This window comes from Mesoplodon mirus (genome assembly GCF_964341445.2).
Source record: "Mesoplodon mirus genome assembly, chromosome: 20".
NCBI classification, from domain to species: Eukaryota; Metazoa; Chordata; class Mammalia; order Artiodactyla; family Ziphiidae; genus Mesoplodon; species Mesoplodon mirus.
The window spans coordinates 11,196,195-11,223,093 of NC_138996.1; the positions used below are offsets into that span (position 1 = coordinate 11,196,195).

Consider the following 26,899-nt stretch of genomic DNA (forward strand, 5'->3'; position numbering starts at 1 on the left):
TGTGTTATATCCAGTTTGTGGCTATAGAGAAGTTTTTAAATACTGAAGTGTCCTTTTTGTCAAGGTTAAACTAGAAACTCTGCCTGTTTTCAGTTGTTTCCTGTCTTTAAATAAAATTTTATCAGCTCCCCAGACTTCCTGGCACCATGTCCTTCTTCCACTTGCCTTAGGAATGCTTCTTAGCGGCAGTTATAACACCCCCAACCTAACGGTTCCGGAGTGTGTGTATATGTGTTTTAAAGCATTCATTTTCCTTTATTAAGAAAGAGATCCTAAAACCCCTTGCCATCTTTGGCACATCTTCCATACAAACCAGGTAATAAAGCTTTGGTTTTGTTAGATCATTTCTTTTTAAAGCAAGACACTTAATTGATTATTTCAGGTGTGGCTGTCAGGATCAACGTTTGACCTCTCCAACGAACCAGGATAGAAAGGGAATCGTTGGCCCTAACAGCTTACATCACGTCGGTTGTCGTGTGACAGGCTGTCCGTTGATGCTATGACATCATGGTCTCTCAACCCAGAGCTGGGAGGGGAGAAGAAAGGCCCATGAAACTGGAAGAGTTTTACTTATCCGCATCTCGAATTTAATGTCTGTCTCTTAAGACACTACCATTTTGCTGGCATTAAACATACAGACCAGGAAACCAGAAATAGCCTCCATCCTTCCGAATGTGAGGCCTGCTCTAATCTATTCTGCAAAATCACTGGAGGACAACAACCCTATCTGCCTTTCCAAAATTAATATTCTACCAGAATCACGTGTAAGAAGTTTGCTTCTCCCATATATGAGATTTGGTTTGCAGTAGGGAGTTGAGCTTTTCATTTCTATTAATCCCTGACCTCACTTAACCTGAAGCATACACTCGGCCTTACCAATAAACGTGAAAAGCCCAAGCAATATATATTTTTCCAGACAGTTACACTCTAATCAGTTTGATGTTGACAGCCCACTTACCTGCCCCATCTTCACCCACAGTTTATGGACCTGGAGGGTATGCTGAGCTGCACTATAGAAGCAGCTTCCAGTAAGTCAAAAACCAGTCACCAAGGTCTAAATATTTAAGACTCTGGTTCTAGGCTCCTTTTCCTCAAAGTTGTGATTATATTCAGCCTCCAACATATTTGCTTCACGTAGAATATATATTCTAGAAACAAAAACCAGCTCCAAATACAAAACACTAGAATAGATATATAGCCATGCTGATCCATCTTAAAGTCAAAAATAGCCTGGAAATCAAATTAAATGACTGCAGGAGACACCATTTATGAGAAATGGGGGGAATTCCCTGGTGGTCCAGTGGTTAGGACTCAGTGCTCCCACTACCAGGGGCCTGGGTTCGATCCCTGGTCAGGGAACTAAGATCTCACAAGCCGTGAGGTGCAGCCAAAAAAAAAAGAGAGAGAGAGAGAGAGAAACTGGAAGCTGGGAAGCCCAGGGAAGAATGATAATGTGGGAGGATTATCAAGGTATGTAGAGTTTATTTTTTTTTAAAAAGAAAATTTAAAGGAAGAGGATGTGAAGTTCGAGCATAGAACTAAAAGCAGGGAAAGCCTTGAGAACCAGGACAGCTCAGGGGAATGCCTGGGACAGTGCATAAAGAAAGCTTAATTCATGATAGTTCTGTGAGAAAGAAACCTGCAAAGTATTACTGAATGCAAACTAGGCACCAAATATGAGGAAGTGGGGCTCCGGCAGGATGAAAGACCTTTTCCGTGTCCCACAGCTTGTAAGAGGCTCAAGTAGGATTTCATCCTGGATCTCTCAGACTTGAAAACCCATCCTCTTGCCAATCACTCTGCCTCTCAGAAACAAGAAAAGGAGCCGCAAGAGCAGGATAATACAGGGGCTAAGCTAGGTTGCACATCCCTGCCCTCTGACTTACCGTGTAACTCTCAAGGTAATTAACCTCTGCACGACAGCTGCTGCTTCCGTAAAAGAACACCTATATCCCACAATTATTGGGGGCTCGAACAAGTACGTAAGACACTTTAAATGATGCCTGACATAGTAAGTGGTTGATAAATGCCAGCTGTTATTACTGGAATTATTGTCATTATTCTTTTTTTTTTTTTTTTGCGGTACGCGGGCCTCTCTCTGTTGTGGCCTCTCCCGTTGCGGAGCACAGGCTCCGGACGTGCAGGCTCAGCGGCCACGGCTCACGGGCCCAGCCGCTCCGTGGCATGTGGGATCTTCCCGGACCAGGGCACGAACCTGTATCCCCTGCATCGGCAGGCGGACTCTCAACCACTGCGCCACCAGGGAAGCCCCTATTGTCGTTATTCTTAGATATAAGTGGGTGACGGCAGAATGATTTGCGGTTTGTCAGGGACTTCAAGCAAGCAGTCATAGCCACATTTTAATGTGCATCTGAATCCCCTGAAGATCTTGTTCAAAAAGCAGATTCTGATTTTGTTTAACTTTTTATTTTATATTGGAGTATGTTGTGTTAGTTTCAGGTATACAGCGAAGTGATTCAGTTATACCTATACGTATACCAGTTCGTTTTCAAATCCTTCTTCAGTGGTGCTCCTGTCACTGAATTTCTAAAAAGCTCCAGCTGGTGCTACTACTGCTGGGCTACAGACCACATTTTGAGGAGCAAGGACCTGAAGAGCTGAAAGAGATAGCTTTGGCCTTGAACCAGAAGTTAAAAATAAGTGGGGGGGGGTGGGGGGGGCAGGGACCAAGAACGTCTAGAAAAGCCTGTGGCGAGTCAAATTTAGTAACAGGAGGCCTAACACTTAGCTCTTCTGAACAGTTAGTACCCTACAGATTCTTCCCCTATGAAAAAGAGTTGCCATAATCGAAGCAGATTGTTGAGCTCTGGAAAACCAAAAACGGTGACAGAGGGATATGGAAGAAGTATAAGAGAGAGACCAGGAGAATATTTGTGGGCCAAGTCACCCTGTCTCTCAGTAGTTACTATAAATGTCTCAAAACGTCTCTCGCCTTTGCTTTATTTACTGTATGTACTTGTTTGTTTGTTTGTTTAGTGCTGGCCTCATACTGTCATCCGGAATTCAAAGAAAAAAAGTGTTTTAAAGTACCTAAAATAGGTTCTTAAACTCCTAACTCCCTGGATTCTTCTGATTCTTAATAAGTAAGGTAGCAAAAGAGTAGATTTGGGAATTCCTAGCAAAATTAAACTTATGTCGTGAACTCATATCATGAATTCTTGGGCTGCATTGAACCATCCCTTTCAAAAAAAGAAAAGCCGGGGGGGGCCTTATTAGTACACTCAGCACTGTCCAATAGAAATGTACGGCAAGCCACACATATAATTTAAAATTTTCTGGTAGCCACATTCAAAAAAATTTTAAACTTTTAAAAATTTTTAAACAGATGAAACTAATATATAATATAAAAATATATTTTAATAATATCTTACTTAACTCTATCTAAAATATCATTTAACATGTCATAGTTTAATAATTATTAATACATATTTTACACTCTGTTCTAAGTCTTTGAAATCCTCTAGAAACAGCACACACCCAATATGCTGCTATACGATGATCATCTCTTACACAATGCAGTTATTAAAGTGAAACGCAGTCTCCCCAAAACAAAAAAAGTGTGTTTCACGGAGAATATTTTACACTGCTTCTGGGGTTTTGTATTTAAATCAATTAAAGTTAAATAAAATTAAAAATGCAGTTCCTCAGTCACACCAGCCACCCCTCAGGTAGGTGATCAATAGCCTCACGGCAGGCAGGGCCCACCGTTATCAGACAGGGCAAGTCTAGATCCTACACACATTTACCACGGGGCACATCTAGTGAGAACAGAGGATGGTCAGAGGCCTGAGCTGCTCTTACCTTTCAGCAGCTGTTCCCTGAATCGCCTCATATACAAAAACTCCAGAGGTCACGTCACGGAAATCTGGATCTTGCCTCTTCCTTTCCTGAAGCAGGCTAAGAAGAGTCAGAAGTTTTCCCATGAGGTTAGGAAGCCAATGAATTAGTCCCCTGAGCCCTGGGCAACCCTCCAACTGTCAGTGGGGACTCTATCTGCTCTGCTCAGGGCTCACACACATGGGACAAGGATGCCCTCTAGCTGGTCACCATCATTCTTCCCCGGGGGTGGTCTGATTCTCTGTGCCGAAGCCTAGAACCATTGGACACAGTGAAAGAAACCACTGAAAAGTACAGTGCCCGCTAGTGCCAGCAGAGGCAGTCACCTACCCTGTGACAAGTAGGGCCCGCGGTCACGAGAGGAGCCAGCCACTGTCCAAATGCTTTACCTTCCCCGTTCAGGCTCTCTACCCATAGCTTGTGCTTCTGAAAAACAACCCAGACATGGTCACACCCGCGCTTACTTCATAGGGAGGGCAGCATGCGCAGACCCAGCTATTTCTTCTGTGAAACAGCCTTTCCTGGAAAGGAGAATTGTAATGTGTTACTAACAAAGCCTTCTTTCCTTTTGGCAGACCGAGTCACAGACTATCCTTCCAATGTTAGCTGCCCTTTCAGGCTGCCAGCCAAGACAAACATGCCTCAGAGAACCTCTGTCGCTCGCACAGGCCCACCTCCCCACATCCAGCCCAGGGCTTTCCTTTCCACAGTAGTTCCATCCAACTATCTCTGGGTACAGCTCAGGCTGGGTTTTGCACCTAGTCCCCTGGTACTGCTGCCTGGATCACTGTGATCAGAGCTCAGTACCGGTGACTCTGTTTTCTACAAAACTGAAAGAATTGTCTCAGGGACTTCCCAGTGGTTAGGGCTCCACACTTTCACTGCAGGAGACACGGATTCAATCCCTGGTCACAGAACTAGGATCCCACAAGCCACGCAGCGTGGCCAAAAAAAGGGATTGTCTCCACCACAGTGGAGCCCTTTGAGGGCTCCTGAAAAGCACAGGAGGGGAAGAAAAATTCCAAATTCCCCTTATCTTTCTGTCGAATGTGATCCAAAGGAATTGCAAAGGAGATTCCTGTGGTCACCTTCAGTGTGTTTATGCCAGTCACATCACCATCCCGACAAGGGAGGAGACATCAATTCAGCGGCCCAGTTCTGCAGACTGACAAGCAAAGGAAGGAGAAAAGCTTAGGGTCACTTAGGGTCGAGCAACAGGTGGCATCTTAGAGGACCAAGGCGTGCAAATTACTGCTGAGGAATTCTGGGTTTTAATCTTGAGCTCTTTTTCTTCTTGGCCAAATTACATTGCTTTTCAAAGTGAACCACAGGTTGTATTTTGACACAGATATGAGAACAAGGAGTATATGCCTTTCCATTCCTTAAATGAGACTAAAAATAAACACGGAAAAGGCAAAAAGCTGTTGACTTTCAGCCACACTTCAATGAAACTACTCAGAAGATTCAGCAAATTGACCTTAGGAACAAAGCTCTACTAAACTAAATTTATGAAGCGGGAAATACTTTCCTTTTTGTGCATTTCATCATCCCTTAGCCTTTGTTAGGTAACGGGAAGGATAGAAAAGAGACTTCCGATCTCATTAAAATACAGATTATAATTCAATAGGTCTGGAGTGTGGCTTGAAATTCTGCATTTCATCCCTGCTCTAGTAAACTCATTGTTTACTGGAGAAAAAGCAGGCACAAAAATCACATGCAATGTTAGGAGTTAAGGGGGCGGAGTCAAGAGGGCAGACTAGGAGGATGCGGAATTCCCCTCTCCTCACAACTAGGGCACCTACCAGGCACTGGAGGGGGACCATGGACACCTAAGGGGATGGAAGGAACCCCCAGCGACCGGGTAAGATGTGGGGCTTGCGGGGGGTGAAGGGGGAGGAGAAGTGGAGGCGGGACAGGACTGGCGCCCCTGAGGAGCGGCTGGGGGAAGGAAGGAGTTCCTACACCCAGCGGGACCCACCCACGGTCAGGGGTCCAGCCGCGATGGGGGAGACCCTGGGGGAGATGGTGGGGGAGGGGCACGGAGGAACGGAAGGGAACGCAGCCAGCGCTTTCCCAGTCCTCTTAGGCACCGGGGAACCTGTTGGGCTCCCGGGCCTAATCCTCTGCCCTCGGAGCCTCCCTCCTGCCGCGCAGAACCCAAGCCCCGCCCCTGCACACCCACCCGGGGCCCTACCTCTACATTCAGAGACCCTCCAACATGCTGGGCCTAAACCCCACCCACACACCCTCACCCAGGGCCGTACCTCCAAACTCCCGAACCCCACACTCCAGAGGCCTTCCTTTCCATGTGCTGCTGCTCCCCTTCCCTGCAGGCCCTAAGCAGAAGCCCCGCCCCACGCTTGAACGTCGCCCGCCTAGGCCCCGCCCCATGCTCAAACATCACCTCCCACCCGCCTAGTTCCCGCCCCACCCTAAACCCCGCCCCTGCTGAAGTTCCACCCCTGCCTAAACTCCACCCCCCATAACCAAGGCTTTTTTTTTTCTATCTTTTTTTCCTCTTTTAGATTGGGGTTCTGTTTTACCTTGATTCATTTATATTTTTATTTTTTCTAATAAATCTTTTAGTTTTCTAATTTTATTCTTTATACTTTGTTATTGTTCTTCTTTTCACTTGTTCCCTTTTTTTTCTTTTCTTTTTTCTGTTGTGGTTTTATTTTACCTTGTTGCAGTTGTTTCAATTGTAGTTTTATTTTTCCTAATATATTTTTTGTCTTTCTAATTTTATTTCTTTTTTTTATTTCTTTGTTATTGTATTGCTCCTTTTTTCTTTTTTTTTTTCTCCCATGCCACACGGCTTGTGGGATCTTGGTTCCCAGGCTGGGGGTCGCTCTGAGTCCAAACCGCTGGACTAACAGAGAACTTCAGACCCCACGGAATGTTAATCGGAGTGAGGCCTCCTGGAGGTCCCCATCTCAGCTCTAAGACCCGGCTCTATCCAACTGCCTGCAACCCCAGTGCTGGACACCTCAGGCCAAACAACCAGTAAAACAGGAATACAGCTCCACCCATCAAAAAAAAAAAAAAATGATACAACAAGAAAATATGTTACAGATGAAGGAGCAAGGTAAAAACCTAAAAGACCAAATAAATGAAGACAAAATAGGTAACCTACCTGAAAAAGAATTCTGAGTAATGATAGGAAAAATGATACAAAATCTCAGAAACAGAATGGAGAAAATACAAGAAACATTTCAGAAGGATCTAGAAGAACTAAAGAGCAAACAAACAGTGAGAACTACACAATAAATGAAATTTAAAATACTCTAGAAGGAATCAATAGCAGAATAACTGAGGCAGAAGAACACATAAGTGAGCTGGAAGATAAAATGGTGGAAATAACTGCCAGGGAGCAGAATAAAGGAAAAAGAATGAAAAGAATCGAGGACAGTCTCAGAGACCTCAGGGACATTAAACACACCAACATTTGAATTATAGGGGTCCCAGAAGAAGAAGAGAAAAAGAAGGGGTCTGAGAAAATATTTGAAGAGAATATAGTCGAAAACTTCCCTAATATGGGAAAGGAAATAGTCAGTCAAGTCCAGGAAGCACAGAGAGCCCCATACAGGATAAACCCAAAGAGAAACACACTGATACACATATTAATCAAACTATCAAAAATTAAATACAAAGAAAAACTATTAAGAGCAGCAAGGGAAAAGCAACAAATAACATACAAGGGAATTCCCATAAGGTTAAGAGCTAATCTTTCAGCAGAAACTCTCCAAGCCAGAAGGGAGTGGCAGGACATATTTAAAGTGATGAAAGGGAAAACCTACAACCAAGATTACTCTACCCAGCAAGGATCTCATTCAGATTTGATGGAGAAATCAAAAGCTTTACAGAAAATCAAAAGTTCAGAGAATTCAGCACCACCAAACCAGCTTTAAAACAAATGCGAAAGGAACTTCTCTAAGCGAGAAACACATGAGAAGAAAAAGACCCACAAAAACAAACCCAAATCAATTAAGAAAATGGTAATAGGAACATACATATCGATAATCACTTTGAATGTAAATGGATTAAATGCTCCAACCAAAAAACATACACTGGCTGAATGGATACAAAAACAAGACCCTTATAAATGCTGTCTACAAGAGACCCACTTCAGACCCAGGGACACATACAGACTGAAAATGAGGGGATGGAAAAAGATATTCCAGGCAAATGGAAATGAAAAGAAAGCTGGAATAGCAATTCTCATATCAGACAAAATAGACTTTAAAATAAAGACTATTAGAAGAGACAAAGAAGGACACTACATAATGATCAGGGGATCAATCCAAGAAGAAGATATAACAATTGTCAATATTTATGCACCCAGCATAGAAGCACCTCAATATATAAGGCAAATGCTAACGGCCATAAAAGGAGAAATCGACAGTAACACAATAATAGTGGGGGACTTTAACACCCCACTTACACCAATAGACAGATCGTCCAAATGGAAAATAAATAAGGAAACACAAGCTTTAAATGACACAATAGAACAGAAAGACTTACTTGATATTTTTAGGACATTCCACTCAAAAGAGGAAGAATACAGTTTCTTCTCAAGTGCACATGGAACATTCTCCAGTCACATTCTGGGTCACAAATCAAACCTTGGAACATTTAAGAAAATGTAACTCATATAGAGCATCTCTTCCGAACACAATGCTATGAGATTAGAAATCAATTACAGGATAAAAACCACAAATACATGAGGGCTAAACAGTGTGCTGCTAAATAACCAAAAGATCACTGAAGAAATCAAAGAGGAAATCAAAAAATACCTAGAAACAAATGACAATGAAAACACGATGACCCAAAACCTATGGGATGCAGCGAAAGCAGTTCTAAGAGGGAAGTTTATAGCAATACAATCCTACCTCAGGAAACAAGAAACATCTCAAATAAACAACCTAAACTTACACCTAAAGCAATGAGAGAAAGAAGAACAAAAAAACCCCAAAGTCAGCAGAAGGAAAGAAATCATAAAGATAAGATCAGAAATAAATAAAAAAGAAGTGAAGGAAACAATAGCAAAGATCAATAACTAAAAGCTGGTTCTTTGAGAAGATAAGCAAAATTGATAAACCATTAGCCAGACTCATCAAGAAAAAAGGGAGAAGACTCAAATCAATAGAATTAGAAATGAAAAAGGAGAAGTAACAACTGACACTGCAGAAATACAAAGGATCATGAGAGATTACTACAAGCAACTCTATGCCAATAAAATGGACAACCTGGAAGAAATGGACAAATTCTGAGAAAAGCACAACCTTCTGAGACTGAACCAGGAAGAAATAAAAAATATAAACAGACCAATCACAAGCACTGAAAATGAGACTGTGATTAAAAATCTTCCAACAAACAAAAGCCCAGGACCAGATGGCTTCACAGGCAAATTCTATCAAACATTTAGAGAAGAGCTAACACCTATCCTTCTGAAACTCTTCCAAAATATAACAGAGGGAGGAACACTCCCCAACTCATTCTACGAGGCCACCATCACCCTGATACCAAAACCAGACAAAGATGTCACAAAAAAGGAAACTACAGGCCAATATCACTGATGAACATAGATGGAAAAATCTTCAACAAAATATTGCAAACAGAATCCAACAGCATATTAAAAGGATCATACACCATGATCAAGTGGGATTTATCCCAGAATGCAAGGATTCTCCAATATACGTAAAACAATCAATGTGATACACAATATCACAAATTAAAGAATAAAAACCATATGATCACCTCAACAGATGCAGAAAAAGCTTTTGACAAAATTCAACACCCATTTATGATAAAAACTCTCCAGAGCTTCCCTGGTGGCGCAGTGGTTAAGAATCTGCCTGCCAATGCAGGGGACACGGGTTCGAGCCCTGGTCTGGGAAGATCCCACATGCCGCAGAGCAACGAAGTCCGTGCACCACAACTACTGAGCCTGCGCTCTAGAGCCAGCGAGCCACAACTACTGAGCCCGCATGCCACAGCTACTGAGGCCCATGCACCTAGAGACCGTGCTCTGCAACAAGAGAAGCCACCGCAATGAGAAGACCACGCACTGCAACAAAGAGTAGCCCCCGGTCGCTGCAACTAGAGAAAGCCCATGCACAGCAAGGAAGACCCATTGCAGCCAAACATAAATAAATAAATAAATAAATAAATAAATTTATTTATTAAAAAAAAAAAAAACTCTCCAGAAAGTGGGCATAGAGGGAACCTACCTCAACATAATAAAAGCCACATATGACAAACCCACAGCCAACATCATTCTCAATGATGAAAAACTGAAAGCATTTCCCTTAAGATCACGAACAAGACAAGGTTGCCCACTCTCACCACTATTATTCAGCATAGTGTTGGAAGTCCTAGCCACAGCAATCAGAGAAGAAAAAGAAATAAAAGGAATACAAATTGGGAAAGAAGAAGTAAAACTGTCACTGTCTGCTGATGACATGATACTAAACATAGAAAATCCTAAAGATGCCACCAAAAAACTACTCGAACTAATCAATGAATTTGGTAAGGTTGCAGGATACAAAATTAATGCACAGAAATCTCTTGCATTCCTATACACTAACAACGAAAGATCAGAAAGAGAAATTAAGGAAACAATCCCATTTACCACTGCAACAAAACGAATAAAATACCTAGGAATAAACCTACCTAAGGAGGCAAAAGACCAGTACTCAGAAAACTATAAAACACTGATGAAAGAAATCAAAGATAACATAAACTAATGGAGAGATACCATGCTCCTGGATTGGAAGAATCAATATTGTGAAAATGCCTATACTACCCAAAGCAATCTACAGGTTCAATGAAATCCCTATCAAATTACCAATGACATTTTTCACAGAACTAGAACAAGAAATTTTACAATTTGTATGGAAACACAAAAGACCCCAAATAGCCAAAGCAATCTTGAGAAAGAAAAACAGAGCTGGAGGAATCAGGCTCCCTGACTTCAGACTATACTACAAAGCTACAGTAATCAAGACAGTATGGTACTGGCACAAAAACAGAAATATAGATCAATGGAACAAGATAGAAAGCCCAGAGATAAACCCACGCACACATGGTCAGCGTATCTCTGACAAAGGAGGCAAGAATATACAATGGAGAAAAGAGAGCCTCTTCAATAAGTGGTGCTGGGAAAAATGGACAGCTACATGTAAAAGAATAAAATTAGAACACACCCTAACGCCATACACAAGAATAAACTCAGAATGGATTAAACACCTAAATGTAAGGCCAGACACTATAAAACTGTTAGAGGAAAACACAGGCAGAACACTCTATGACATAAATCACAGCAAAGGAAATAAAAACCCACCTTTTTGACCCACCTGGTAGAGTAAGGGAAATAAAAACAAAAATAAACAAATGGAACCTAATGAAATTTGCACAGCAAAGGAAACCATAAACAAGATGAAAAGACAACCCTCAGGGCTTCCCTGGTGGCGCAGTGGTTGAGAGTCCGCCTGCCGATGCAGGGGACACGGGTTCGTGCCCCGATCCCGGAAGATCCCACATGCCGCGGAGCGGCTGGGCCCGCGAGCCATGGCCGCGGAGCCTGTGTGTCCGGAGCCTGTGCTCCGCAACGGGAGAGGCCACAGCAGTGAGAGGCCCGCGTACAGCAAAAAAAAAAAAAAAAAAAAAAAAAAAAAGACAACCCTCAGAATGGGAGAAAATATTTGCAAATGAAGCAACTGACAGAGGATTAATCTCCAAAATATACAAGCAGCTCATGCAGCTCAATATCACAAAAACAAACAACCCAATCCAAAACTGAGCAGAAGACCTAAATAGACATTTCTCCAAAGGAGAAATACAGATGGCCAACAAATGCATGAAAAGAGGCTCAACATCACTAATCATTAGAGAAATGCAAATCAAAACTACAATGAGGTATCACCTCACACCAGTCAGAATGGCCATCATCAAAAAATCTACAAACAATAAATGCTGGAGAGGGTGTGGAGAAAAGGGAACACTTCTGCACTTTTGGTGGGAATGTAAATTGATACAGGCACTATGGAGGTTCCTTTAAAAACTAAAAATAGAACTACCATATGACCCAGCAATCCCACTACTGGGCATATACCCTGAGAAAACCATAATTCAAAAAGAGTCATGTACCAAAATGTTCACTGCAGCTCTATTTACAATAGCCAGGACATGGAAGCAACCTAAGTGTCCATCAACAGATGACTGGATAAAGAAGATATGGCACATATATACAATGGAATATTACTCGGCCATAAAAGAAACGAATTTGAGTTATTTGTAGTGAGGTGGATGGACTTAAAATCTGTCATACAGAGTGAAGTAAGTCAGAAAGAAGAAAAACGAATACCGTATGCTAACATGTATAAATGGAATTTTAAAAAGCAGTACTAATGAACCTCGTGGCAGGGCAGGAATACAGACGCAGATGTAGAGAACAGACTTGAGGGCACAGGGCGGGGGGAGGGGAAGCTGGAATTAAGTGAGAGAGTGGCACTGACATATACACACTACCAAACGTAAAACAGATAGCTAGTGGGAAGCTGCTGCAGAGCACAGGTAGATCAGCTCGGTGCTTTGTGACCACCTAGAGGGGTGGGATAGGGAGGGTGGGAGGGAGACGCAAGAGGGAGGGGATTTGGGGATATATGTACACATATAGCTGATTCACTTTGTTATACAGCAGAAACTAACACAACATTGTAAAGCATTGAAACGCCAATGAAGATGTGAAAAAAAAAAATGTTAGGAATAAAAAGCGCTCAGTGATTTCACACACAATTCCTCCTCCTACAAGCAAATGTAATATGTGAAGAGAAACCAGAAACAATCAGCTCAAGGGACTCAGAGAGCATGATCACAGGCCGTGTGTCAAACAGCACTGCTCTCTTGTTGTATCTGAGCAACTAGAAACCCTGGCATTTCCATTAGGGACGTTGAATAAAATTTAAGAATTAAATACATGACAGAGCAACGGATTGTTGTTGCGGCTTTTTTGTCATCTCTAAGCAGGTCAATACTAAATTAGCATTTTGGGATGAGACTTAGTTCTTCACATGCAGAAGCAGGGGGTCTTCAAGGATATACATTACAAAGTACAGTTGTCATTTGACATAATTTGGGCTTAGTACCCAGGGCTTTTGTTAAGTACCCAATGAACGCAGAAAGCACACTGAAGAGATGTAAGTAGGCGTTAAGGAAACCCTGACCCCCTCGGCTGGAGGAGCTCACATGCCAAGATGACAAATCCATCGTAGATCTTAAATTTTTCCTAGCCCTTTACTTAAGACGCAATAATAGAAAAGCATCATACCACAAATCTCTACACAAGAGCGACATCCCAATCTGCATCATGAAATCTGTCAAGTTTTTGAAAGTTAAGAAGAAGCGTGAAGCAGCAAGGGAAGTGGTCACTTACCAAATTCACCAGAGGCCCCCCAGAATTCCCATGCTGAAGATAGGATTTGAAAAAGCCATCAGTACTTTTCTCCCCATCATCTATATATAATTCCCAAAGAGGTTTACCAAAAACAGCCTGCCCTAGAGAGCCCGTTTCCCCAGGGCAGGCAAAATTGGGCCCCATCATGATCATCTCCGAAGTCGGTGCAGGTAAAGAACAACAGCAAGAGGACCACCGCCTCCTACGGCAGCAGTGACCTCTGCAACAGACCCTAGGAGACCATCAATATCGTGGATGCCAGTTATCACATCCAACAGGCTGACCTCTAACAGCGTGGCATTCCGTACCTCTCATGAGGATAGACCTGATCTCTGGACAACCCCGAAAGGCCAAAGGGAAAAGAAGGCACCCTGAAGTGTTCTTCTCACCGCACTGCCAGTATCTTATGGGCTGAGGACGGCCTACCCCTGTGACTTACATTAATTATGGCATCCGTCTGGATATAGTCCATGCCTGAAGCCTTCAGCCCCAGCTCTTTGCCCTCTCGCTGTGTGGTGCTGACAATGCCTGCCGTCCCTGTGTTCTGCAGGGAAAACAGGCTACCCAAGGCCACCACGAACTCGCCAGCTCGCAGGTCAGATGACTTTCCCAGCAGCAATACAGGAAGTTCAGTCTGCACGCCGGTGAGGAGGGACCAGATGGACAAATTAAAAATGGAATCAGGGCTTCCCTGGTGGCGCAGTGGTTGGGGGTCCGCCTGCCGATGCAGGGGACGTGCCCCGGTCCGGGAGGATCCCACGTGCCGCGGAGCGGCTGGGCCCGTGAGCCATGGCCGCTGGGCCTGCGCGTCCGGAGCCTGTGCTCCGCGGCGGGAGAGGCCACAGCAGTGAGGGGCCCGCGTACCGCAAAAAAAAAAAAAAAAAAAAAAAGGAATCAATCAGCATTTGTATACAATCCATATATGACATGGTCTCCACCATTTCGGCATTTATAATGCAAGAATCACGCACCCACCTAGCTTCTACAACTGCCTGAGTCTTCCTCCTTACACTCCAACTACCACTAAACTCTCACTTGTTAAGATGATAGGGATCATCTCTAAAAATCTAAAATTATTGCTTGTAGAAATTACAATAAGTAAACCGCCAGTGAAGTAACTGATGAACATAAACTGACATTAGCAATTTACTTAGCACCATTCCAGCTCAGAAGTTGTTTACAAAGTTAATAAGCCACAAACAGAAAGGAGGTCACCCAAAGCAGTGCTTCTCCTTATGTGTATATGAATCTCCCAGTGATCAGTAGACCTGGGTAGGGTCTGAGTTTCTGTATTTCTAAAAAATTCTCAGATGATGTCAGTGCTGCTGGGGTGCAGACCACACTTCATATAGCAAGGAACTCAAAGCACTCCTTAGCAGCTTTGAATCCATTACAATCACTTCCGGTGTTCTGAGACAAGCAGAGAAATAAGTTTCCCAGAAGCAGCATCTGTTGAAGAAGGAACTGAAGGAGAAAAAAAAGACAGCTGGGTAGTTAATAAAAATTGTTACAGACATACAGACAGGCATGGAAGAAAATAAACAAAAGAAGGCGTGAAGAATAGAAAGAAAGCAAACTAGGAAAAAAAAAAAAGTATATGCCAGGGAGAAGGACATGTGGTGGGGTGGGGAAGAAAATATCAGCAAGTTGATGAAAATCCTCGAATCGCAGACTCACATTTGGCTCAGTTTTAATCAGGGCAAGATCCAATTTGTGGTCAATGTCCTTGACAGTGGCTTCATACTGGACCCTGCTCTGGAGCTCCACCTGGATCTGCTGCTGGTTCGTGAGGACGTGGGCATTGGTAACAATAAGCCTATCCTGAGACACTATGAACCCAGAGCCACTGGATGCAGGAATATCCTCACTGCTGAGAGGCGACCTGTCTCAGCAAGACAACAGCATTAGCAGAAGGTGGGCAAATCAGGGCATCCGCCATAGTCTGGAAGCATGGGAACCTGGCATTTATCAAACATTCTTCCACCACAGTTTCCTCAGACATTTTACTTTTCCCTGCCTGTTTTCATTCTCTCCACATGTAGTTAGACTGTGTGTTCAATGTCCTGGCCATCTCTTGGGAACAGGACTGAGAGCTGATTCCATCTCTCCTTTTCCAGGAAAAGCAGCACCCCTCTGCTTCAAAGACGACTAACCTAATCGTAATACTGGGGGCAAAAGTGGACCTAGTGCCACATTATCCAGAACCCAGGCAGGGAGGGAGTCAGAGAAGCCTGGTCCCGGCTTAGGTTCCACTACTAACTGGCCTTGTGACATAGGACAAGTTTCTCTTGCTCTCTGGGTTTGGGATTCCTTACATGCAAAAGAAGGGGCCAGGCAAGATCACCATCAAGGTGCCTTCTGGCTCTCACCTCTGACCTTGAACTTGTCTGAGAGAGAGGAGTAGCCCAGATTTGGAAGTCAGAATCCTTATGACTCTGCTCTTTGGCTAAATGACCAACAGGCTATGCAACCTCTTTGAGCAGTTTGATTTCCTCACCGTGGTTTTTACAACTAAATTGTGCTGGGAGAGTGGTTGCGCGGGGCCAGGAGCAGGGAGGCTCTCGGGAACAGTTAGCCCGGGGAGCTGACGTCCTCCTCCGACCTCCTTTACCCGCGGAACAGCTGTGAGTGGACCACGGACGGGGCCACCGTCTCCACCACGGCGGCGATGAAGTTGTACTTGCTCCTGAGCCAGCCTGCGCTTCTGGTCCCTGCAAGAGATGCTCCATTCTTTGGGCGGGGGTGGGGGGGTGGGGGACGACCCTCGCTGCCTGACCGCAACAGGCATCACCTCTCTCCTCCCCCTCTCTCCGCTTCCCCTCCCCCTCCTCTCTTCGGTCTCCCACTGTGTATTCACTGCGGTCGCAGGAGACCAGACCTGTCACCCCGATTTGAAAATAACTTAAAAGGGAAGACGGCGGCCACCAGCTATGGGGAGGAAATTGGGGAGCAACCACATGGGAACCGGTAACCGGACACCTAAGGAGGGAAGAAAACTGGTACCTAGGAGGCGTTGAATCGCTCTGGCGATGCAGCAGGGAGAACCGCGCGAACGAAACTCGCTCCTAAAGAGGGCGTGGAGAGCGCGCGGCCCTCAGCTCACCTGGGGCTCCACAGTCCCCCTTCCGCACCGCCACGGCCGGGAGCGCGCCACGGAGGCGCGCGGCGTGGTTCTCGGCGCGGAGCGCGCACAGGCTGGGGTAGGTGCTCCCGTAGCCGCCGCACGCGGCCGTCCCCCGCCGCCGAGGAGCCGGGGCGTGGGCGGCGCACGGCCGGCCGAGCGCCCCGCCGCAGGCCTCGCCCTCGGCCGCGGCGCAGACGCGGCAGCCCCCGCAGCGGTCGAGCCCCGGGGCCGTCCCCCGCCGAGCAGGGGGGGCAGCGGCGGGCACGGCGGCGCGGGCCTGGCCCTCCTGGCCTAGACTCCGCTCCCCGGCGCCGCGGGCAGCGGCAGCCACGGCAGGACGAACGGTCCGAGCCCGGCGGGCCGCAGCAGGGCTCTCGTCATCCCGCCCCCTTCCTCCTTCCCTCCCACTTTCCCGCGGACTCTCCTCTGGACCCGCAGCTGCTCTCAGACGAGCAACGCTTTCTCCGGACTGGGGTGCCGCCTCCTTCAGCCCCCGACTTTAAGGGGCAGAACCTGGCAGCCCTCTCCACACACAGCCGTTCCCCACCCCGCCCCGCGTCCCGGCCCTTCCCCACCTCGTGAAATTCAGAACACCAAGAACGGGGGCAGACTGACAACTCACCCACCCACGGACAGACGATCCGAGTTAGGAAAACACACACCCTATTTCAGTATTTCACATGGTTTTTATTACAAAACAAGCGACAAAACAGTTTTAGAAAATTATTTTTTGCTACATACCAAGTAGGAGATCGCTTAAAATGCGAAGCATAAGAGTTTCCATGCACTCAGCTCAGCCTACAGTCAGTGCATTTCACAGCTGAAACGAACTGGTTCAAAACACAGAATCATGCTACACCTTGGGGAGCAGCGGGGGAAGGGGTCAAACAGTATGTTTTTGGGCCAAATATTCGCTTTATTCAAACTCTACCGAGCATGAGTGACTAATTCACTACTGCAGGCAGTAACAGAGAGAAAAAGGGACTAAGGAAAAAAAGTGACATTGGTAGAAAAGATGTCATAAATCTGTCCATTTCTGACATGTTCAAAGTTTATAAACAAAGCTGATTTGGGAAACTCAGTTTCCAAAACTCTGCTACTTCCTAATGCCTATTTATCTGGTTAACAGTGAAAACATACATATCAAATCCCACTGCTCAACTACTGAATCTGCCACTTATTTATTAAGGATCCTTTTAGCCCATATCAGAGCACAGTTACATTCAGGGGGAAAAAAATAAAACAAAAACAAACCACCTTCTGCTTCAAGTGAACTATGAAGTTGGACTCTTTCTCATGGGAGCTCAGCATTCTACTCAAAAACAGATGTGTAACTCTGCAATTTTCACCTGAGATCGCTTTACCTGATGGACACCTTAGTACAACTGTCATCTCACAGAATGCAGAAGGCCAAACTACGTTCACCAGCCATCAGCTGACCCTGAGCAAGCAATTCCTTAACTTTCAAGGACAGTGGACAATAATAGTTCACCTATGGGGAGACACCTGAAATTGTTACACACAGTGGGTCAAGACCACGTCAAAAGTCTTATGAAAACAGCACAACTCAGAGAATGTTTTTATTCCACACACACAAAAAAATGCAGTACCTTTTTTGGTTCCTTTTTAAAAAAAAAAACAAAACAAAACAAAAAACAAATTTATTCCAGAGCCTATGCACTTAACTACTAATCGATATTGCATCCCCTCCTTGTTTTTTCCATTTGGTTCCATTTTTCACATTTGAAACCAAATGCTTTGGTCGTATATGCACCATCTTTGGCTCACATGTGTAGTGACATTAAAAGGTGTGATGTGAAATTAACCAGAAGCTAAGAACTATGAACACAAAAGGAATTCTGAAATAAGATTTGGCAATGAGAATGCCTCTAAGCTTCATTGAAGATAATTATATTTATCTGGTGTTGGAACTACATTAACAACGCTCTAACTTGGAATTCCCAAGTATCTGCCAACTAGAATCCTTGTTTCCCCTCTATTATGATAATACAATCTGGATTTATAAGTATGTTTAATTTAATACATTCTCAAAATAAACCTTAATGAATAAGAAACAGATCAGCTTACCATAATGGCCAATTAATTTAGCAGTAGTAATCTAGCAGAGAGTTTATTTAAAAGAGGAAGAAATGGGTAGATTTTCACAACTTAAACACCAGGAGATGACATCTTTCCATGAGTTAGGGAATGTTTACAGAGATCTCAAAAGTTCCCAATTTATCTTTGTTAGTTCCATATCTCTGTGCACTTTCTTTCACCTAGCCAAAGAATTTTCTTGAGGAAAATCTGAAGATGAAACCTGAGACAAAGAACTTTAAGAGTTTGTAATGGCTTCTTGAAATCAGGCTACCTGAAGTATGTTGTCACCTTGATCACTCATAAATAAATAATCTCTAAACCAGGGATTTCTAAGGACAAAAGTATACAGGAGGCTGCAGAAAAGAGGGGGAAAAAAGAGAGAGAGAGAAGGGCCTCCCTGGTGGCGCAGTGGTTGAGAGTCCGCCTGCCGATGCAGGGGATACGGGTTCGTGCCCCGGTCTGGGAGGATCCCATATGCCGCGGAGCGGCTGGGCCCGTGAGCCATGGCCGCTAAGCCTGTGCGTCCGGAGCCTGTGCTCCGCAACGGGAGAGGCCACAACAGTGAGAGGCCCGCGTACTGCCAAAAAAAAAAAAAAAAAAAAAAAAAAAGAGAGAGAGAGAAATCTAGAGGAGATTTCCTTTTTTATACCAGGACCACTAGGGCAAACACTTTAAGTGAAAGTTATCTCCAAAGCAGTATGGTCAAGAGTAGTTCTCAACCTGACACAGACTTCAAGGAAACTACACTGCCCGAAACAAACAAACAGATTTCCCTCAAGCCACTAAGGATTTTCTGATCACAGTCTCCTCCTCTACTCGTTAATTCTTAATTTAAAGACAAAATTAACTGATCTAGCTGATAAAGAGTTCTAGATAGAACTGAGTTAAGCTCCCTCCCTTTAGGGAACCTTGGTAGCAGTTCACCACATAAGCTGGACAGATAATTTCTCCCAGGGACCCTGGAAATAGGATCTCTTGTCAAATGGAAGAAGGTACATCCTAAAATACGGGATGGGAAATACAATCTATGCTCTTCTACCTGGGAAATCTCTAACCAGCAATGCATAGGCTCTAAATCAATGTTTCTCTGCACAGTTTCTATTTTATTAAAGATATAAATATCTCTCAAGATTATCTTTGTTATCTCCTCACTGGTATGTACATAGAACCTCGTCGGATGACAAGATTTCATCATGCAAGTACAGACACGAGGCATCATCCAAAGGGCAACACAAAGAACAGAAAGAAAGCAAATCTGCCAAGGTATACAATATACAGCACTTAAAATTAGACTACTATCGGCCCATGAAAGAAGAGCTGAGAGGCAAGGACCCAAGATAACCTGTCTTTGCAAAAAGAGACCTTTTCTTCTGTCTGGAAAACATGGATCAAAAATTTTTAGCTGGATGAACTAAACTCCATCTCTTCCCGGCACCTGCTTTAAAGCAACTCTCAAACTCTAAAATACAGATCTGATGTATCACACAAGTGAATTATCATACACTCATCAACCCTCCACACATTCCAAGCAACGCCATATCAAGGGCAATGTCTGTTCTGTTCTCAGCACTGAACACTGATAAACCCATCCTAAGGGCCTGACACAGCAACAAGGTGGGCAGGTCTGTCTCTCACAGTGACAGTATTTGGGGTCAAAGAGTAATTCCCAAAACTGGCTGATGCACTGGGGTTGGGAGTGCATTCTCCCATTCCTTACAAGAGGTCCCCATTTCTTCCCCTATGGAGGTCCCCACTTCTTCCCCTATGGAGGTCCCTATTTCTTCCCCTATGGAGGTCCCCCGGAGGAGGGGGGAATCTACCCTGGTCGACACTCAGGGCCCCCCCCGACCAGCGTCCAGATTTTAACACCTCCCCTCAGAATGTATCCAGGCCAAGCTGGAGCCTGGGTGTCCCCCACCGCCTCCCCCAGTTTCAGCTGGGTTCGTTCCCACCCTCCTACTTCACAGTCAAACTTCAGCCAATGAACAGGAATAGGATAAAACCAGATGACTGGCCTCAAGGTTCTGCGCCCGGCCTGAAAACAAAGGGAAGAAGCTAATAAGACAAGGACAAGGAACTAAAACTTGGTTAGGGATGAAATTGGACTTCCAACCTCCGCTCACCAGGTGGACCATGGAAGAGTCAAAGTAAGAGACACCCCGCTCTCCACTGAGCAAGCCTACAGGTCTAACCCAGTGACTCTCCCGAATTAAAAACACTGCATTGACTTTAAAAAAAAAAAAAAAAAACAGCTGGGCGCTCCCCTCCCCCAAGAGAGCTCCACAGGGATGTGAGTGCCAGGAAGGCCTCTGACTGTCCTCCAGCAGGTGGAGAAACTGAGTCACGGCCCCTTGGACATCTGAGTCCTCCCCCTCCCTCCTGGGCACTGCGCCTCATCACACATCAGAGGTCCGTATGTTTTCATCATCGAGGTTGAACACAAATGGCTTCTCCTTGGGGTGCTGGGGCTCCGATCTGTGCCTTATCCGGGAGCTGGGCAGCACCCCAGAAGTACTGCTCTCCCCAAGTCGAGGCACGAACAAAGAGTCCTCAGGAGTCTCTTCAGTGGGCAGCAGCTTTTCCCCAGCCTGGGGGACAGGTGTCCAGGGCTGCCAGGAGGAAGCCATGGAGGGGGCTTTGCAGAGGGCCCTTCTCTCCTCCAGAGGCAGCCGCCCTCTGCCCAAGACAGAGTTGGGCCCCCCTGAGAGGCTGGAGCTTCCAGAGCGGGTCAAAGAAATGGATCGAGAAAAGGACATTTCCTACAAAAATAAAAGGCGGGAAAAAAAGGAAAGTAAGAGTTTTCCTGACAATGTTTATCCCAAGGTCCCAGGAAGAGGACCCCCTCCAGGATCACCACCCTCACAGGCCCAGAGACACGCGTCTACAGAAATTAAATATGGCCAGCGGCATTCACCCCAGAAGGGTCAAGGTCTGCCTGGCAGGGAGATGTGCAGGACACATCAGAAGCTCTGGTTCTCTATCCAACCCTACCTCACCTCCTCCAACTACTGAAAAAAACAAAAAATAAAAATTTGTACCCAAACCAGTCAAAAGAGACAGCCCGGGGCTTCAGCTGCATCTGGGCACTGGGCTGCTTCCCTACGTCACCAAATAAAACCCACGCACTCGGGACAACTCATCACGAGGTTGACAGTGACTGTGAACAGGAAGGAAGTGACTTACTCTGGGGTGGCACTTGAGGGCCTGGACAGCTGCCCCGATCTCCTTAATCCAGCTGTGCATGTCTTCTGGACTGTCTGCCTGCAAAACACCCACCACACTTACAGAGACACGTCTGGCGCTGTGATTTCAGTTTTCACGCCTGTGACTCAATTCTAAGTTCATAAAATCACACCATTAGAGCTGGAAGGGATCTCAGAGACCATCCAGGCCAGTGGCTTTCAGACTTCTGAGGACACTTTTTTTCCCCAGCAAAATCATATTTGTCACCCCATAAATAAAAGGGCTCAAAGTGGGGCAGAGGTCGTGACAGAGGGAGAGCTGAGGCCCATCCCTACTGAAGTCCCTCACGCCCTCTGGAACACAATCGGCCTGGCCTCACCCCCTGTTTTACAGAAAAGGAAAATGAAGCCCAGAAAGCCAGAGCCCAAGGTTTAGGGCTGGTCTAGATTCCAGTTCTCCTGACACCCAGTGCAGTCACCCTTCTACCACAGCTATCCCAACAAATGATCCCACTTTCAGCTCCAGTCCCATTAAAACCAAATCCTCCCAGACAGGTGGTTTCTCCAGGAACAGGGCTTCTCTCAAAGCACAAGTGATCTGGGTCTGTCCTGAGTCCCATCCAGGCCTCAAGAGTTGCTAGACTTGCAGCACCAAGCTCACCAACATGTAGGGAGGGCACAGCCGAGGCCTTAAAAAGTTCTTCCCCCAGAAATACCGAGCAACCCCAGAAGGGGGCAGCAGCGGCTCTGTGAAGAAAGAGGACAATCAGAAGCCAAGCCACAGTACGCAGAGCCCTGGGAATTCTCAGTGCTTTCCAGCTTTACAGGAGTTGAATCCAAGTGAACCTGGCAAACATTTACTGAGGCCTTACTCAGGGTGACACGTGACGTCAGGTACCAGGCACACAGATGGGACCAAGACTGAACGAAGCCTTGACTTCCAGAAACGTTTTATTAACCTCTGTCTGTCACCCTGCACCTTCCCCTGATACAGCCACCCCAAATTACCGGCGTGCACTTGCCTGCCCGTGCATACATGAATGCAAACACCACACACGCTGGCCTGCAAAATTCTCCACATCTACCCCTCACTCTCCCCATCCCTAGAATGATTCTTTCTCTTTGCATTATATCAAGGTAATACATGACCAGTCTTTTTAAAACCCTCAAATTTGCAGGCTTACCCCATCCTGTCCCCAAACCAACCCTCCCTGGTTAGGTGTGTGCAGGACACTTACAAGGGGAACAGTTTCACACCCTGGCACGCTGGGCCAAAGAGAGGCGGCAACGGTGCCCCTGGAGAAGACCCCTGTCACGCATCATAGCTGCAAATTCACCTGCCTTCTCTCTTCCCTGGACTTTTCTTTTCCCAGTTACTTGACAACCTGGTGGTTTCCCAGAAAAAGAAATCCATCCCTAGTCTAAAAAGATAACCAGGACACGGTCTCCAAGATTCTTCCAGAAAGTATTTTACTGATAGCAGGGCTAGCTAACCTGTTCCACAAGTAGAACTATTGGGAACAATTAAATGAACTCATTTAGGTAAAGCAGTTTGAAAGTGCCTGATACACAGAAAGGGCTTCACATTAGTCATTGTTTTGTTGTTATTATTATATGAGGGACTCAGATGAAGCCTTAAATTCCAATATGATAAATATGTTTGCTGCCTTCTCCCTACAACTTTTTAATTTCATTTTCCTCATACTCAAACTGTGGATAATTCTTACCTAAAGGATAAAATTGTTGGGATCAAATAAGATACCATACTTTTTCTTAATATGCTTGTTTATCAGCCCCATAAAATGGCTTACAGACGGGAGGGTGACCAGGTCTTCACTGCCTACCTGGTTTCTATTGTATTCCTTTCAGCCTTCTTAAGGATTTCTGTACACATGTCTATATTTCTTGAAGTCTCTCAGATTCCTTGGGTTGTTTGAAAAGATATTAATAATTATTTCTATTATAAATAACGTTATCCATAAATGCTAATGTCTATTTCTACAGTTAGGAAATTTAAAGTAAAACTGTATTATATCTCAATTCACCTTAGCTGTATTGCTTTTCTCTGGATAAAGTGACCAATTATACATTGTATTTTCCAATCTCAGTTTCAAAAGAATACTTTGCTTATTAAAAAAGTTTTCAGGGCCTCCCTGGTGGCGCAGTGGTTGAGAGTCCGCCTGCCGATGCAGGGGATGCGGGTTCGTGCCCCGGTCTGGGAGGATCCCATATGCCGCGGAGCGGCTGGGCCCGTGAGCCATGGCCGCTGGGCCTGCGCGTCCGGAGCCTGTGCTCCGCAACGGGAGAGGCCACAACAGTGAGAGGCCCGCATATCGCAAAAAAAAAAAAAAAAAAAAAAAAAAAAAAAAAAAAAAAAAAAAGTTTTCAACTGTAAGCAGAATAATATTACAGCATGCTTCTTAATTTATGTAGAAAGTCATATTCAAATTCTTAATTACTTCACTAGTCAATTACATTATAGAGATGACCCTGGAAACAAAAAGTAATGTAGAAGACAGCAAGTTGCAACTCGGGGGGCGGGGGCGGGGGTGCGTTTATCAAGTCAATATGGAAAGAGCCTCTGCATGTAAATTATTGTCATTGTCAAGTAAACTAAAATAATATGAGCAAAAGATAATTAAAGGGAACTTCTGTAAAAAAAAAAAAAAACCCAAATAAGATAACATATTTGGGGGAGAAGAAAGGCGATTTTGAATTGGAATGAGACGGTGGCAATTAAATTGTCCATCAGCAGAAAAGCATTTCTTCCAGATTTCCCTTCTAGGGGAACAGAAGTTGATTTGGTGGGGAAATGTGAGAAGACAGAGGGAAAGATGGGGATGGGAGCTAAAGGAGAGACAAAGGTCTCCCGCATCACACAGGAGATGGAACATTTTCATTAAACAGATTGCAAGACCCCCATGATGAGAGTCCAATAGTCAGTTTCCAGGGCTTTTTAAGCTACTTTTAGTCCTTTTATCACCATAGCAAAGAACGCCCCGCCCACAGGCCACAGACCACCTATCTGACTGTCCTTGGAGACAGAAAACAAACACTCACTCCTTCTCTAGGAGCAATCACTCAACCAGCCCAGGTGTGCTCACCCCAGCCCCACTTAGCAAGAAATCCTGAATCAGAGAACACTGGGAATCACCTGACTTAACAGCTGGAAACTCAAACACAAGAATCCAGATCCTCTAAAATTCGTTCAGATCATTTCCAATTCTCTAATATAAACAATACTGCTATTCACATCTTTGTGTATAAAGCTTTTTTCATACTTAAGATTCTTCAGCTCCCAGGGAAAGTTGCTGAAGAGTATGCATGCCTTTTTGGGGGTGGGTGGCCACACCACATGGCATGTGGGATCTTAGTTCCCGGGATCGAACCCACGCCCCCTTCAGTGGAACTGCAGAGTCTTAACCACTGGACCGCAGGGAAAGTCCCAGAGTATCTATGCTTTTAAGGCTCTTCTTATATATGGCCAGAGTGATTTCTAGTTAATAATATAGATTTCATTTAAACATATATATATATATGTATGTATATTACATGCACCCTTGTTAGAATTAAATATTACAGTTAAAAAACTTTTTTAAATTTTTTGGCCACAATGCGTGGCTTGCAGGATCTTAGTTCCCCAACAAGGGATGGAACCTGGGCCCATGGCAGTGAAAGCGTGGAGTGCTAAACACTGGACTGCCAGGGAATTACCTTTTATTTATTTATTTTTTTAAATATTACAATTTTTTTAATCTTTGCTAATATGATGGGAAAAACAATTAAATCTCTTTCTTAAAACATTTAGTATTTGAGACAGAAATTGTTTGCTAATTACATTTCTTCCCTAATGCTCTAATTCCATTTAAGGACATTTTTCTGTCAGATAACCTAGGTAGTGAACCCAGCCATGAGGATAATAAACAGTAGTAAACATTATTTTAATGTTCACTAATGTTTAAAACATTATTCAAGGGGCTTCCCTGGTGGCGCAGTGGTTAAGAATCCGCCTGCCAATGCAAGGAACACGGGTTCGAGCCCTGGTCTGGGAAGATCCCACATGCAGCGGAGCAACTAAGCCCCTGCACCACAACTACTGAGCCTGCTCTCCAGAGCCCTTGAGCCACAGCTACTGAGCCCACATGCCACAACTATTGAAGCCTGCACGCCTAGAGCCCGTGTTCCGCAACAAGAGAAGCCACCGCAATAAGAAGCGCACGCACCGCAATGAAGAGTGGCCCCCGCTTGCCGCAACTAGAGAAAGCCCGTGCGCAGCAACGAACACCAAACGCGGCCAAAAATAAATAAATAAAATAAATAAATTTATTTAAAAAAATATATATTATTCAAAGAGAAAAGCAGATACTGATCCCACAGGAGAAGAAATAGGATATTACGTTACTGAGATCACAGTTTAAATCTCTATCAGTAGTTTTAAGAACTGGATTCCACTGGCAACAGAAATTAAGTGAAACCTCAAAAATTATATGCAAAAATTACAGTGTATGTGTATATCTATCTTTTATGGAAAGCCTGTGCTTAGCTTTCATCAAAAACTCAAAAATATCTTAAAACCACATCACAAAGGTAGCTCCATGAACCAGTAAAACACAGAGCTGAAATCCACCCACCCTGTGGTGAATTACTAAGAGACTAAAAAAAAAGCCTTGAAACTCAATAGAACAAGAAGGGAAGTGCCAAGCTTATACCTTCGTCTCTTCCTGGTCTGCTTAAGTGTGTACATGTTTATGGTGCTTGGTTCAAAAGGAAAAGTAGGGTTTCTGTCCTTGAGGGCAGTTTTTGAGGTGAGAGGAACAAAGGGTATTAAATGCGTCACTGCAGTCTGTGGTTTTATTGCAGTCCGATGAGCTTTGATTATCTGGTATGAGACCGGTATCATAACATTTGCAATGGTTTCAAGCACTGAGTTCTAATGGGCCATCAATAAAAGGCTTCCCATATGTACCTCTGGTTACTTCCACTGCAGCTGTCCAAAAGCTTTAGCCATCTCCTTCTTAATCTCATTCCCAACCTCTGCAGCCCTCCCTTTCCAACAAGCTAATAACCCCTACCTCTCCCCAAGAACCAATCCCACCTTTAGATACAGCCCTGCCATGTATGATCCATTCAAAGTGCAAAACTGACCAATGGATTTTAATGTAAGAGTATGAAAGTTTATTG

At 44.7% G+C, this 26,899-nt stretch overlaps 2 protein-coding genes across 5 annotated transcripts in view; both read right to left on the bottom strand.

The window, feature by feature from the left end:
* Positions 1-365: 365 nt before the first annotated feature.
* On the bottom strand, positions 366-16,817 carry HTRA4 (HtrA serine peptidase 4; the record flags this gene model as incomplete). The annotated part of the gene is given in 13 exon segments (XM_082608634.1): positions 366-455; positions 459-478; positions 481-501; positions 504-526; positions 3,823-3,979; positions 4,862-4,979; positions 13,292-13,324; positions 13,752-13,946; positions 14,990-15,194; positions 15,924-16,023; positions 16,416-16,686; positions 16,689-16,727; positions 16,731-16,817. Coding segments are annotated over 13 exon segments (1,359 nt in total).
* Positions 16,818-17,108: 291 nt separating this feature from the next.
* PLEKHA2 (pleckstrin homology domain containing A2) overlaps positions 17,109-26,899 on the bottom strand; it is a 57,379-nt gene continuing 47,588 nt past the window's right edge. For all 4 annotated transcript variants that reach the window (XM_082608731.1, XM_082608730.1, XM_082608732.1 and 1 more), the window contains 2 exons: positions 21,720-21,797; positions 17,109-21,295 (listed from right to left, as the gene is read on the bottom strand). In XM_082608731.1, coding sequence (XP_082464857.1) covers positions 20,933-21,295; positions 21,720-21,797 — 441 coding nt within the window. In that variant the 3' untranslated portion in view covers positions 17,109-20,932. The remainder of the gene's footprint in view (positions 21,296-21,719; positions 21,798-26,899) is intronic.